We start from the raw sequence: 13,155 nt of genomic DNA, 5'->3' as shown, positions 1-13,155 counted from the left end.
GGTTCGGTGTTGATTGGGAATATACAGATTGGTGTGCTGGTGTCTATACATAAACTTTCGTGTTTTAAATGAATTAGGCCGAGTTTAGACACTTATTCTTTCAACGGACGATGCATAAAAAATGACGACCGACTACAGCATGAAAAGTTTAGTTCACCTTTTTCACACTAGATGGCGTTGATCCAAACTTTTGGATGTTGTAAAAATCAAGAGCTTCTTTCTTAAATTCGTTATAAATACTTTAAAACCATTAAGAAGCTTAGTATTAATATACTTATTCAATATCTGACACATTTGGCTACGCTAGGTAAGCGAGGTGGTGCTGGAGCCGTACAACGCGACGCTGTCGGTGCATCAGCTCGTGGAGAACACCGACATGTCATTCTGTATCGACAACGAGGCGCTCTATAACATATGCTTCCGCACGCTCAAGCTAGCCAGCCACAGCTACGGAGATCTTAACCATTGCTTAGTGTTTTATGATAGAACCTCCTTCTTTTGAAGTCGGTTAAAAACTTGATACTGTTATACATTAGATACTCAAGATGCTCCTTCTTTGAAGTCGGTTAAAAACAGTGTCTATATTTGTCTATCAACTCCCAAAAAAAAAATACGGATTCGAGTAGCTTGATGTGCGGTTATCAACATAAAGTTTAGTGTGTTAAATGTATAAGACCCAGTTTAGAATCTCATTCTTGTAACGGAAGATGGATAAAATCGTCAGTCGAGCATAGTATGAAAAGTTTAGTTCCGACTTTTTCACACTAGATGGCGTTGATGCAACCTTTTATACTTAGGCGTGGATGGTGTAGAATTTAAAAATGTATGTTTTTTAACTCGTTATAGATACTTGGAAAGCCATTAAGAAACTTACTTATAACACATATTTATTTACTTGACCATTTATATAGCTACTTATTCAATATGACACATGTTGTGTACGCTAGGTAAGCGAGGTGGTGCTGGAGCCGTACAACGCGACGCTGTCGGTGCATCAGCTCGTGGAGAACACCGACATGTCATTCTGTATCGACAACGAGGCGCTCTATAACATATGCTTCCGCACGCTCAAGCTAGCCAGCCACAGCTACGGAGACCTTAATCAGTGCATACTGTTTTATAATAGAACCTCCTTCTTTTGAAGTCGGTTAAAAACTTGATACTGTTATACATTAGATACTCAAGATGCTCCTTCTTTGAAGTCGGTTAAAAACAGTGTCTATATTTGTCTATCAACTCCCAAAAAAAAAATACGGATTCGAGTAGCTTGATGTGCGGTTATCAACATAAAGTTTAGTGTGTTAAATGTATAAGACCCAGTTTAGAATCTCATTCTTGTAACGGAAGATGGATAAAATCGTCAGTCGAGCATAGTATGAAAAGTTTAGTTCCGACTTTTTCACACTAGATGGCGTTGATGCAACCTTTTATACTTAGGCGTGGATGGTGTAGAATTTAAAAATGTATGTTTTTTAACTCGTTATAGATACTTGGAAAGCCATTAAGAAACTTACTTATAACACATATTTATTTACTTGACCATTTATATAGCTACTTATTCAATATGACACATGTTGTGTACGCTAGGTAAGCGAGGTGGTGCTGGAGCCGTACAACGCGACGCTGTCGGTGCATCAGCTCGTGGAGAACACCGACATGTCATTCTGTATCGACAACGAGGCGCTCTATAACATATGCTTCCGCACGCTCAAGCTAGCCAGCCACAGCTACGGAGACCTTAATCAGTGCATACTGTTTTATGATAGAACCTCCTTCTTTTGATGTCGGTTAAAACAGTGTCTATCTTTGCCTATCAACTTCGTCTCTAAAGAATAAGGTTCGGTGTTGATTTGGAAAAATGATAGAACCTCCTTTTTTTGAAGTCGGTTAAAAAGAGTGTCTATCTTTGCCCATCAACTTTTAACTTTGCTAAAACATAGATTGAAGTAGTTTTATGTGTTGGCGTCTAAACATAAACTTTAGTATTATTTTGTGTGTTAAATATATGAGGCCGAGTTAAGACAGTTTTATGTGTAAAATCTACTAGGCCTAGTTAAGACACTTATTCTTTCTACAGCCAATGTATGAAATCTACAATCACAGATAGCATGACATGGATAATTTAGTTCCCCTTTTTCACACTTGATGGCGCTAAATCAACCTTTTATACAGACGCGGATGTTACAAAAATCAAGCTTTCTTCTTTTAAACTCACTATAAATACTTTGAAACTATGAAGAACCTTATAAATATCACACATGTTGTGTACGCTAGGTAAGCGAGGTGGTGCTGGAGCCGTACAACGCGACGCTGTCGGTGCATCAGCTCGTGGAGAACACCGACATGTCATTCTGTATCGACAACGAGGCGCTCTATAACATATGCTTCCGCACGCTCAAGCTAGCCAGCCACAGCTACGGAGACCTTAACCATATCATTCTGTTTTATGATAGAACCTTCTTCTTTTGATGTTGGTTAAAACAGTGTCTATATGTGCCTAGCTGGCTGGCTGGCAACGGAGTTCTTAATCATTGTATACTGTTATAATGTTATATGCCTCCTAAAAACCTCCTTTTTTGAAGTCGGTTAAAAACAGTGTCTATTTTTGCCTATCTACTCAAGTATAAGATTCTATGTTGATAAGGAAAATTACACATAAGAGCGTAAACTTAAGTAATTTTTTGTGTGTTAAATGTATTAGACCCAGTTTAGACAGTTTTTCTTTAAACGGACGATGCATAACATCTACAGTCGACAAAGCTTAAGAGGTTTAGTTCACCTTTTTCACACTAGATGGCGCTGAACAAACTTTTTATACACAGGCTTAGATAGTATAAAAATCAATAGTTACCATTTTTAACTCGTATATAAACTTTGAAACCACAAAAAAGTTACTTATAGACCGTTAAGATACTTAATATGACACATGTTGTGTACGCTAGGTAAGCGAGGTGGTGCTGGAGCCGTACAACGCGACGCTGTCGGTGCATCAGCTCGTGGAGAACACCGACATGTCATTCTGTATCGACAACGAGGCGCTCTATAACATATGCTTCCGCACGCTCAAGCTAGCCAGCCCCAGCTACGGAGACCTTAATCATTGTATAGTGTTTTATAATAGACACTCCTTTCTTTAAGTCGGTTAAAACTTGATATACGGTTTTGTAATGAGGTACTGTTTAAGAACCTCCTTTTCTTAAGTCGGTTAAAAACAGATGCCTATCAACTTGATACCTAAAGTATAAGGTTTAATGCTTATTGCAATAATATACATTAAATTGGCTTTATGTGTAGATATCTATACATAATATTGTATTCTTTTGTGTGTTAAGCCCAGTTTAGACACTTATTCTTGCAACGGAAGAGACATAAAATCGACTCGCGACAATAGCGCGAGTACTAGTTCCCCTTTTTCACAATAGATGGCGCTGATTCAAACTTTAATACAAAAGCGTGGATGATGTCAAAATACAGTGTTTCTCTTTTTAATTCGTCATAAAATGGTTTCGAACTATTAAGAAACAAACCTAAAAGCCATTAAGAAACTTATTCAATATCCCACATGTTGTGTACGCTAGGTAAGCGAGGTGGTGCTGGAGCCGTACAACGCGACGCTGTCGGTGCATCAGCTCGTGGAGAACACCGACATGTCATTCTGTATCGACAACGAGGCGCTCTATAACATATGCTTCCGCACGCTCAAGCTAGCCAGCCCCAGCTACGGAGACCTTAATCATTGCATAGTGTTTTATAATAGAACCTGCTTCTTTTGAAGTTGGTTGAAACAGTGTCTATATTTGCCTAGCTAGCTGGCTGGCAACGGAGAACTTAATCATTGCATAATGTTAAAGAACGTCCCTTTTTTGAAGTCGGTTAAAAACAGTGTCTGTCTTCTTCTATCAACTTTGTTCTTTAAAAATACAGATTTGAGTAGCTTGATGTGCCGGTGTCTATACATATATAATCTTTAGCGTGTTTAATGTATTAGGTCAAGTTTAGACACTTTTGTGTGTAAATACGCCCAGTTTAGACACTTATCTTTCAAAGGACAATTCATAAAATCGACAGTCGACAATAACTTGAGAAGTTTAGTTCATCTTTTTCATACTAGATGGCGCTAATCTCGCTTTTTATACACAGGCGTGGATGGTGTAGAATTCAAAAAAATATGTTTTTTAACTCGTTATAGATACTTGGAAAGCCATTTAGAAACTTACTTATGACACAATATTAATTTACTTAACCATTTATATACCTACTTATTGAATATCACACATGTTGTGTACGCTAGGTAAGCGAGGTGGTGCTGGAGCCGTACAACGCGACGCTGTCGGTGCATCAGCTCGTGGAGAACACCGACATGTCATTCTGTATCGACAACGAGGCGCTCTATAACATATGCTTCCGCACGCTCAAGCTAGCCAGCCACAGCTACGGAGATCTTAACCATTGCTTAGTGTTTTATGATAGAACCTCCTTCTTTTGAAGTCGGTTAAAAACAGTGTCTATCTTTGGCTAGCTGGCTGGCTGGCAACGGATATCTTAATCACTGCATACTGTTAGATACCTCCTAAGGACCTCCTTCTTTGAAGTCGGTTAAAAACAGTGTCTATTTTTGCCTATCTAATTTAAAATTTCGTATGATTAATGCATGATGCCGAGTTTAGACACTTTTTCTTACAACGGACGGTGCATTTAATCTATAGAAGATAGCATGAACAGTTTAGTTCCACCTTTTTCACACTAGATGGCGTTGATCCAACCTTTTATATACTGGCATAGATGTTTTAAAAATCAACTGTGCCTCTTTTAGACTCTTTGTAAATACTTTAAAAGCCTAAAAAACATACTAAAAGCGCATATGTTGTCTACGCTAGGTAAGCGAGGTGGTGCTGGAGCCGTACAACGCGACGCTGTCGGTGCATCAGGTCGTGGAGAACACCGACATGTCATTCTGTATCGACAACGAGGCGCTCTATAACATATGCTTCCGCACGCTCAAGCTAGCCAGCCCCAGCTACGGAGATCTTAACCATTTGCATACTGTTTTATAATAGACCCTCCGTCTTTTGAAGTCGGTTAAAACAGTGTCTATTATGTGCCTAGCTGGCTGGCAACGGAGATCTTTATCATTGCATACTGTTATACTATTAGATACTGTTTAAGAACCCCCCTTTTTTGAAGTCGGTTAAAAACAGTATCTATTTATGCCTATCTAATTTTGAAATTTCGTATGTTTAATGTATGATGCCGAGTTTAGACACTTTTTCTTGTAACGGAAGGTGCATTAAATCTATCGAAGATAGCATGAACAGTTTAGTTCTTCTTTTACACAATAGATGGCGTTGATGCAACTTTTTATACACTGGCGTTGATGGTGTAAAAATCAACTGTTCCTCTTTTAGGCTCTTTGTAAATACTTTGAAAGCCTAAAAAACATACTAATATCACACATGTTGTGTACGCTAGGTAAGCGAGGTGGTGCTGGAGCCGTACAACGCGACGCTGTCGGTGCATCAGCTCGTGGAGAACACCGACATGTCATTCTGTATCGACAACGAGGCGCTCTATAACATATGCTTCCGCACGCTCAAGCTAGCCAGCCCTAGCTACGGAGACCTCAATCATTTGATTTCGGTAAGTTTTTGAACATTTTATTTATACTATGACTTCCGCCAGCAGTTTCACCCGTATCCGGATCGGACAGGATCTACTATCCTCACCCGAATAGGGCTTAAAGAGCCTAAGCTAGCTTCAGCCAAATCGGTACAGTCTTTTATGAACAGTGTAACTAACACTATGTACAAACTTAATCTTGTCTGTGTCAGAATTGAAGAAATCTAGATCATCATCCATCTAAGTTGGGGTCAACTCAAAGTAAAATCGATTGCGGCTGAGTACCAGTGTGCCACATGAAGCGACTGCCTATCTGACCTCAACCCAGTTATAATCATCGGCAAGGATATTGAGCCCACCTGCGCAGAATTTATTGGTTTATTGCCTCAAGTGTACAGTGCGCAAAGCGATCCCCACTCTTCTGCCGAGAGCTTATTATCCGTGCCGATAACTATACAGTCAGTTAAGACTGGCATGACGGCTGCGAGCAATTAAACATGCCTTTCGAAACACGGAGGAACTCGTCATAACAAGATCTTACCCATCAACGGACCAACCGCGCCAGGCATTGCCTTCCAAAGTAAAGTAAATAATTTGGCTTTAAATAACTTTCCTCTGTTTATTTCTAGCTAACAATGTCAGGAGTAACAACGTGCTTACGTTTCCCGGGACAACTGAACGCGGATCTCAGGAAGTTGGCTGTCAACATGGTGCCCTTCCCTAGGTTACACTTCTTCATGCCAGGTATGTGGAGAAAGCTATTGGTAGAATTTTATAACGAAAAGTTGCAGTGTTTATGAATTGACTAGCTTCTACTGGCGGTTTCACCCGCGTGTCGAGAGAAAAATCGAAATGAAAAAGCTTTTATTCAAAATAGGCTGAAAAACATCATTTTTCAAACTACAAAATTAGGTATATATAATTATGTAGTTTACTAATTATATATATTAATATAGTTGTACTAATTCATTTCTTTTGTGTAAAGAGTAGCAAAAAAACCCACATCATTACAAACTTTCGCACTTAAAATATTAGTAAGATAGTAGGTATTAGTTACCCGACCCTTTTTAACCGATTTCAATTAAAAATTATAAATTTAAAAAACCCCCCGACCCAAAAAAGTACGCAATAATTATGACAAAAGGTTAAAATCGCTAAACCCTAAGTATAAAAAGCAAAAAATAACTTTTAACACTACGTAAACTAAATTTTTTCGTGTCGGGGGACCGTTTCATTCCGGCATTTCAGGGTTTCATCCGCAACATCCCATTTCCAGCATCAGGTTCTCGTCAATCAGAAACATGAAGAGAACTTGTCAAGACAAATTCAACGAGCCCAAACTCGATGGGTTTACTAAAAGGCAGTTCAGGGTTACGTCTCCTACCTTCGTGCCCTAACAGCAGACCAGCTCAGTGGTTCCAAAAGACATTAGTGTTTCAAATTTCAGATCCCACATATACTTGCAAGTAAACTGAGCGTGTATATTCCTCTATCACATCTAGCAAACGAGCTGATGACCTTGAAGACCTGAACCGATTTCCACCAAACATAGCTAAGAACACTCCCGACTGACATACCTTTTAAACAAAAAAAACCGCATTACAATCGGATCATCGTTTGGGAGCTACGATGCCACATACACACACACACACACACACACAGACACGTCAAACTTATAACACCCCGTCGTTTTTGCGTCGGGGGTTAAAATGGTCCTCAGTATCCGATTTTGATGCGGTTTTCAGCATAGTTTATGCTAGTCGAAAGGTTTAGGTATTCTATTTATTGAAGCCGGTTTTATTTTCTTGAAAAACGTTTTATTTATGACACCTTTTAATCATGTTTTTTTTCGTCAACAGGTTTCGCTCCGTTAACAGCAAGAAATGCCTTCAACTTCCGAGCACAATCCGTACCCGAACTAATGAGCCAGGTATGTTGAATCATCTTCTGCGAGCCTTTTTCCCAACTATGTTGGGGTCGGCTTCCAGTCTAACCGGATGTAGCAGTGCTTTACAAGAAGCGACTGTCCTGCCTGAACTCCTCAACCCAGTTACCCGGGCAACCCAATAAAGTTGAATGTTTTTGGAAATTGAAATCGGACATAATTTCTGAGTCAAACAAACAAAATAAAAACGTTCACGGCTCAATCCGTCATGTTTTCTATCACTTCATGTAATTTTTTCGGTGATAACTTTTACAATTGTTGAATACCTTCAATATACCTACTTACCCATTTTTCAGTGATTACCTGTAAGTTTTTACTTCAAATGTCTAACCATAGATTAAAATACTGTGAAATTTCAACTACAAAATACTAAATATCAGCACAGCAAACATAAAAGTTGTTCTACTTCTCGACACTAGATGGCGTTGTTGCCAATTTGTTTACTTTTATTTATTCCTTTATTTTAGTCTATTTACGGCCAGTTTCTTCATCAAAAGTTAAAGTTAAAGTAATGTCTAAAGTTAAAGTAACGGTCAAATTCGTTTTTTCAAGGCTAAAGTGACAGCAAAACTAATAGAAAAATTGAATTTGACCGTTACTTTAACTTTAGACATTACTTTGACTTTTACTTTGGCTTTAACTTTTGATGAAGAAACTGGCTGTAAGACTCATAAAAATAAAACCTAAAATACTTATAAACTAATACAAATGTAAAGATGACAACAGAACAATATTATAAATACACACAAAAATAACAGCTTAGCATCAATAAAAGTAGTTGAACTTCTCACCACTAGATGGCATTAAACTCAAATACCTATACTTAGAAGTTCAGCTTCTCACTACTAGATGGCGTTGTAACCAATTTCCCCCTGTTTACCTGTAGATGTTCAACTCTGGTAACATGATGACGGCCGCGGACCCGCGTCACGGCCGCTACCTGACCGTGGCCACCATCTTCAGAGGCAGAATGTCCATGAAAGAGGTCGATGAACAGATACTGGCTATACAGAATAAGAATTCTAGGTAAGATCTATTTTTTTTTTTAATGTTCGACCGGTAGCGGGAATTTCAAAAATAGAATGGTTTTTTTTTTGCATGTTTTTACTTAAGTTAATCTACGATTTATATGAGGCGTGATCTTATCATTCGTGGTGATGATTTATTTCAAAATAGTTTCTTTAACTCCGAAAGTTCTTAAATTTCACTTGAAACAATATTGCATTTTTTTAGGAAAAAAGTTTATCAAGTGTAGTATAGCAATACTTGATCAACCGAATCATTATTTGTTCAAGTTTCTTTACCATTAATTACAAACCTTCTCAAATAGAGTTTAGTTAACAAACTAACTGCTGATTTCTATATCCTAAATATTCCTATTCGTTGTTTTGCGTTTCGAGATTAAAAGACAGGTAATTTATATGAGCGAGCATAATTTATATGATCCGTCATAATAACTGATAAATCAAATTTCAATCTCTAGCCTCCCCACTCAGAGACATTTAATGATTACTTAAGTGACGGAATTTCATACAAATCCTTCACTAAGGAATGGTTTATTCCACTACCATTAAATGTCTCTGAGTGGGGACGTAGATCTCTTTTAAGATAGCTTATAGAAATCCACTATTAATTATCTTCTTAAAAGGTTCCAAAAAGGTCTTAATCCATATCTTTCTCCCCTCCAGCTATTTCGTCGAATGGATCCCCAACAACCTGAAGGTGGCAGTGTGTGACATTCCGCCGCGAGGACTGAAGATGTCGGCCACGTTCATCGGGAACAGCACCGCTATACAGGAGATATTCAAGCGCATCTCCGAGCAGTTCACCGCCATGTTCAGGAGAAAGGTAAGGAAAATTTGTGAAAAAAGAAACAATTTTGCCAAATTTTATCCCACTCAACCACCTATATACTCACTCATTCTTCCATCCACCCCACTCACTAACTCATCTTCTCGGTCACTCATTTTCTACCTCACACACTCATCATCCCGCTCACTCATTCTTCCACCTAACACACTCACTCATCATCCCGCTCACTCATTTTCTACCTACTCACACACTCATCTTCTCGGTCACTCATTTTCTACCTACTCACACACTCATCATCCCCGAGCCTTTTCCCAACTATGTGGGGGTCGGCTTCCAGTCTAACAGGATGCAGCTGAGTACCAGTGTTTTACAAGGAAACACTGGCTATCTGACCTAGGAGGTAGGTGAGTTTCATCATCGGCCTAGCCTTTTCCCTAGTCGGGGCCGGCTTCCAGTCTAACCGGATGCAGCTGAGTACCAGTGTGCCACAAGAAGCGACCTAGGAGAAAGGTAAGATTCATCATCTGCCTAGCCTTTTCCCTCCTAAGTTACGGTCGGCTATATACATGAATGGATGCCCAAGCCCGTGAAGGTGGCAGTGTGCGACATTCCGCCGCGAGGACTGAAGATGTCGGCCACGTTCATCGGGAACAGCACCGCCATACAGGAGATATTCAAGCGCATCTCCGAGCAGTTCACCGCCATGTTCAGGAGAAAGGTGAGGATAATTTGTGAAAACAGAAACAATTTTGCCAAATTTTATCCCACATACTTACACTTATCCACTTGCTCACCTATTCATCTTCCCGCTCACTCATTTTCTACCTACTCACACTATCATCATCATCTCCCGAGCCTTTTCCCAACTATGTTGGGGGCTTCCAGTCTTACAGGATGCAGCTGAGTACCAGTGTGCCACAAAGAAGACTCGGTGGCTATCTAACCTAGGAGGATGCTGAGGATATTTTATTACCATCTGCCTAGCCATTTCCCTAGTTGGAGTCGGCTTCCAGCCTAACAGGTAACAGGATGCGACTGAGTACCAGTTTTCTACAAAAAGCCATTTACCTATCTGACCTGCACATTCACAACCTCAGAGTACAGTGTACAAATCCAAATACTAAAATATATATAAAAAAAATATAAAAGTAGAAATAACTATTAAGTTCAGTATTTCAAAGAAGGTAAAGTTATTTTATCCTTTATCTGAAACTAATTCAATTATTGAGTTACCTACTCAGTCTAACACCTATATTTGAATAAACTATGTAATCACGAAACCATATAGCCGCTTTTCCAAACCCACTCGTACTCTCACCTACTCATCCTGCCACTTACTGAGTCAACCTTTCCCCCTACCCACTCACTCCACTCACCCCTACTAACCCACTACATACCAATTTTTTATTTTCTTTTTTTTTAATAAAGCCTTACCGCAGACTTGGGGGTCCGCGCTTTTATTTTCATTTTTTACTTAATTATAATTTTCGTCGTCTTGGCCTCACAAACTTATGTCTACTTCTAGTCTTAAGACTATGTGAGTCCACCGCGTTGTTAATATTTATATATATATACCTACAGATTTTTTTATATTATTACTTACACAATACTTTAAGACTACACATGGACTTAGGCAACTTATTTTAACACTATTATGGGACAGGAACGGATTGGGGATTGGTCTCATTTCCCGCTAGCGACTAGGGACTTTGCCTTTACCTACTTATTCAATATACATATATTGTCTCCAGGCTTTCCTCCACTGGTACACGGGCGAGGGTATGGATGAGATGGAGTTCACAGAGGCAGCCAGCAACATGGCGGATCTTATCTCCGAATATCAACAATATCAGGTAATATATTTAACTAGTTTCCGTTAGCGATTCCCGGAACTTTACTTTTTAAAAGAGTGTCTATAGAGTTTCTTGCCGGCTCTTCTCCATGAGACCAACTTTTTGGAACCGTGCAATTAATTTGACGTTTCATAAGAGCCTGCAAAGGCCTATTTGAAATAAAAACAATTTGATTTTTTACTTTTTGAACAACTTCGTGCAGCCGGATAAAAAGTAGGTAGCCTTATGAAGTTCATCTACTATAAATGGTCTGTCTGACTAACTAAAAGAATTTCCAGATCGGCAAGTTTTAAAAGGCAGTGTAAAATGTAGACATATTTTTATCCTACCCGAACAAAGCTCTTGGGACGTTGTTAGGCGACGCCGCAGGAAACCGGAAATCCGTACTTTAGTAATAATAAAAATAATTATTTTTTTGTTTGTATCTGAAAGTACTGAACCCATTTTGAAAAAAATATTTCGCTGTTGGAAAGCTACTAAGCTACACTCTTCCAGAGTAACATAGGCTATTTCAGTTCCCACGGGAGCGAGTGAACTACTTGGAATAAAATAAAATTAATTTATTTTTATATTTTTCTTAGGAGGCAAGCGTGGATGATGATGACGTATTCGACGAAGAGGAAGAGGCTCCTGAGGAGTACAGGATGGAACCCACCAACAACACCATGGAAATGATATAAAAACTAAAACTAAAATAAAAACAACGGCATTTTTACTATTTTTAGTTTAAATATTACCTTTTATTTTTTTATCACCATTTATTTTCGTTTTAGTTGTAAGTAATCGTGTTTTTTTATTATTACAATTTTAAAATTCCGATTTGTGTTTGTTTAAAAATCCGCGTTTGTTTTTTTTTTATTTAAAATTGCGTTTTTTTTATTTGCCAGCAATGCATAAAAATTTTTGTCTGTGTAAAAAGCAGGGCTTTTTACTTTATTTTTTATTTTAGAATAAAAAATACTTGATTAATAGCATGGCAAACGAAAAGACGCTTTTTTAAATAAAAAAAACTGAATTGAATTGCCTAATTGTTAAACGTATCAGTATGTCAATTATTGTGATTTGTCATATCATGAAAACTGCTTGTAGTTCACATAAGTGTTTCTAGAGCTTTCAAATAAATATTTTTATTAAGTACATACATAACAATTTTAATTATACGTGAGTGATTTCCAAAGATAGCAAACGTAGAAGCTTGAGAGGTCTAAAATTAACAAAAACTGTAGTTCTCATATAGTATTTTTTTATTAAGGCCACTAAATGGTGAAGGAAAACATCTTGAGGAAGCCTGGACTATAAAGTCTGAAATTACCAACCCGCTTTGAGCAAGCGTGGTGATTAACGCTCATTCCTTCTTTGTATGAGAAGATGTTTAAACTCCAAAGAAAACTCACTCCTTATTTAATTTCTTATATTTTCCTTTTCAATTTTAAACTATAAATATTATTTTCATATTAGAATCAAGCTTTACAATTGAAAATTATGCAGCGGTTTTTTAAATTAATTTAAAAATCCGTCTTTTTTAAAAAACCGTTTTTAAGCCATTTTTAAATTATAATGTTAATTATTAAGCAATTGTTTGTTGAGCTGTGTTAAGCATTAAAATGACGCAAGAGTGTTATCATTTATTATTTTTGAAAAATAAATCATATAAATTGTGTAAAATTATTGTTTTTTATTTATTCGCTGAATTTTTTTCTCGTCTTTTCCTAACTATGTTGGGGTCGGCTTCCAGTCTAACTAGATGCAGCTGAGTACCAGTGTTTTACAAGGAGCGACTGCCTATCTGACCTCCTCAACCCAGTTACCCGGGTAACCCAATATCCCTTGGTAGAACTGGATGTCAGACTCTGACAACCCATAACGACTGTCAACGATGCTTAGATGACAGCCGAGACCTACAGTTTAACGTGCCATCCGAAACACGGA

General features: G+C 38.1%; 2 protein-coding genes across 3 annotated transcripts in view; one reads left to right on the top strand and one right to left on the bottom strand.

Moving 5' to 3' along the window:
* Positions 1–13,155, bottom strand: part of LOC110383583 (gelsolin) — a 253,645-nt gene that overhangs the window by 201,066 nt on the left and 39,424 nt on the right. The window lies entirely within an intron of this gene.
* LOC110382530 (tubulin beta chain) lies at positions 5,439–12,891 on the top strand. 2 transcript variants are annotated; one of them, XM_049839862.2, is made up of 7 exons: positions 5,473–5,637; positions 6,246–6,360; positions 7,476–7,546; positions 8,448–8,587; positions 9,250–9,409; positions 11,125–11,226; positions 11,808–12,891. In XM_049839862.2, the coding sequence occupies exons 1-7, from the start codon at positions 5,539–5,541 to the stop codon at positions 11,904–11,906; spliced, it is 786 nt and encodes a 261-aa protein (XP_049695819.2). In that variant the 5' UTR covers positions 5,473–5,538; the 3' UTR covers positions 11,907–12,891. The 2 variants fall into 2 exon arrangements, with proteins under 2 accessions (XP_063899308.1, XP_049695819.2); XM_064043238.1 differs by lacking the exons at positions 11,125–11,226; positions 11,808–12,891 and having other exon boundaries at positions 5,439–5,637; positions 9,250–9,730.

This window comes from Helicoverpa armigera, chromosome 31 (genome assembly GCF_030705265.1).
Source record: "Helicoverpa armigera isolate CAAS_96S chromosome 31, ASM3070526v1, whole genome shotgun sequence".
Lineage (NCBI taxonomy): Eukaryota > Metazoa > Arthropoda > Insecta > Lepidoptera > Noctuidae > Helicoverpa > Helicoverpa armigera.
This window is presented reverse-complemented; position numbering and strand designations above follow the sequence as displayed.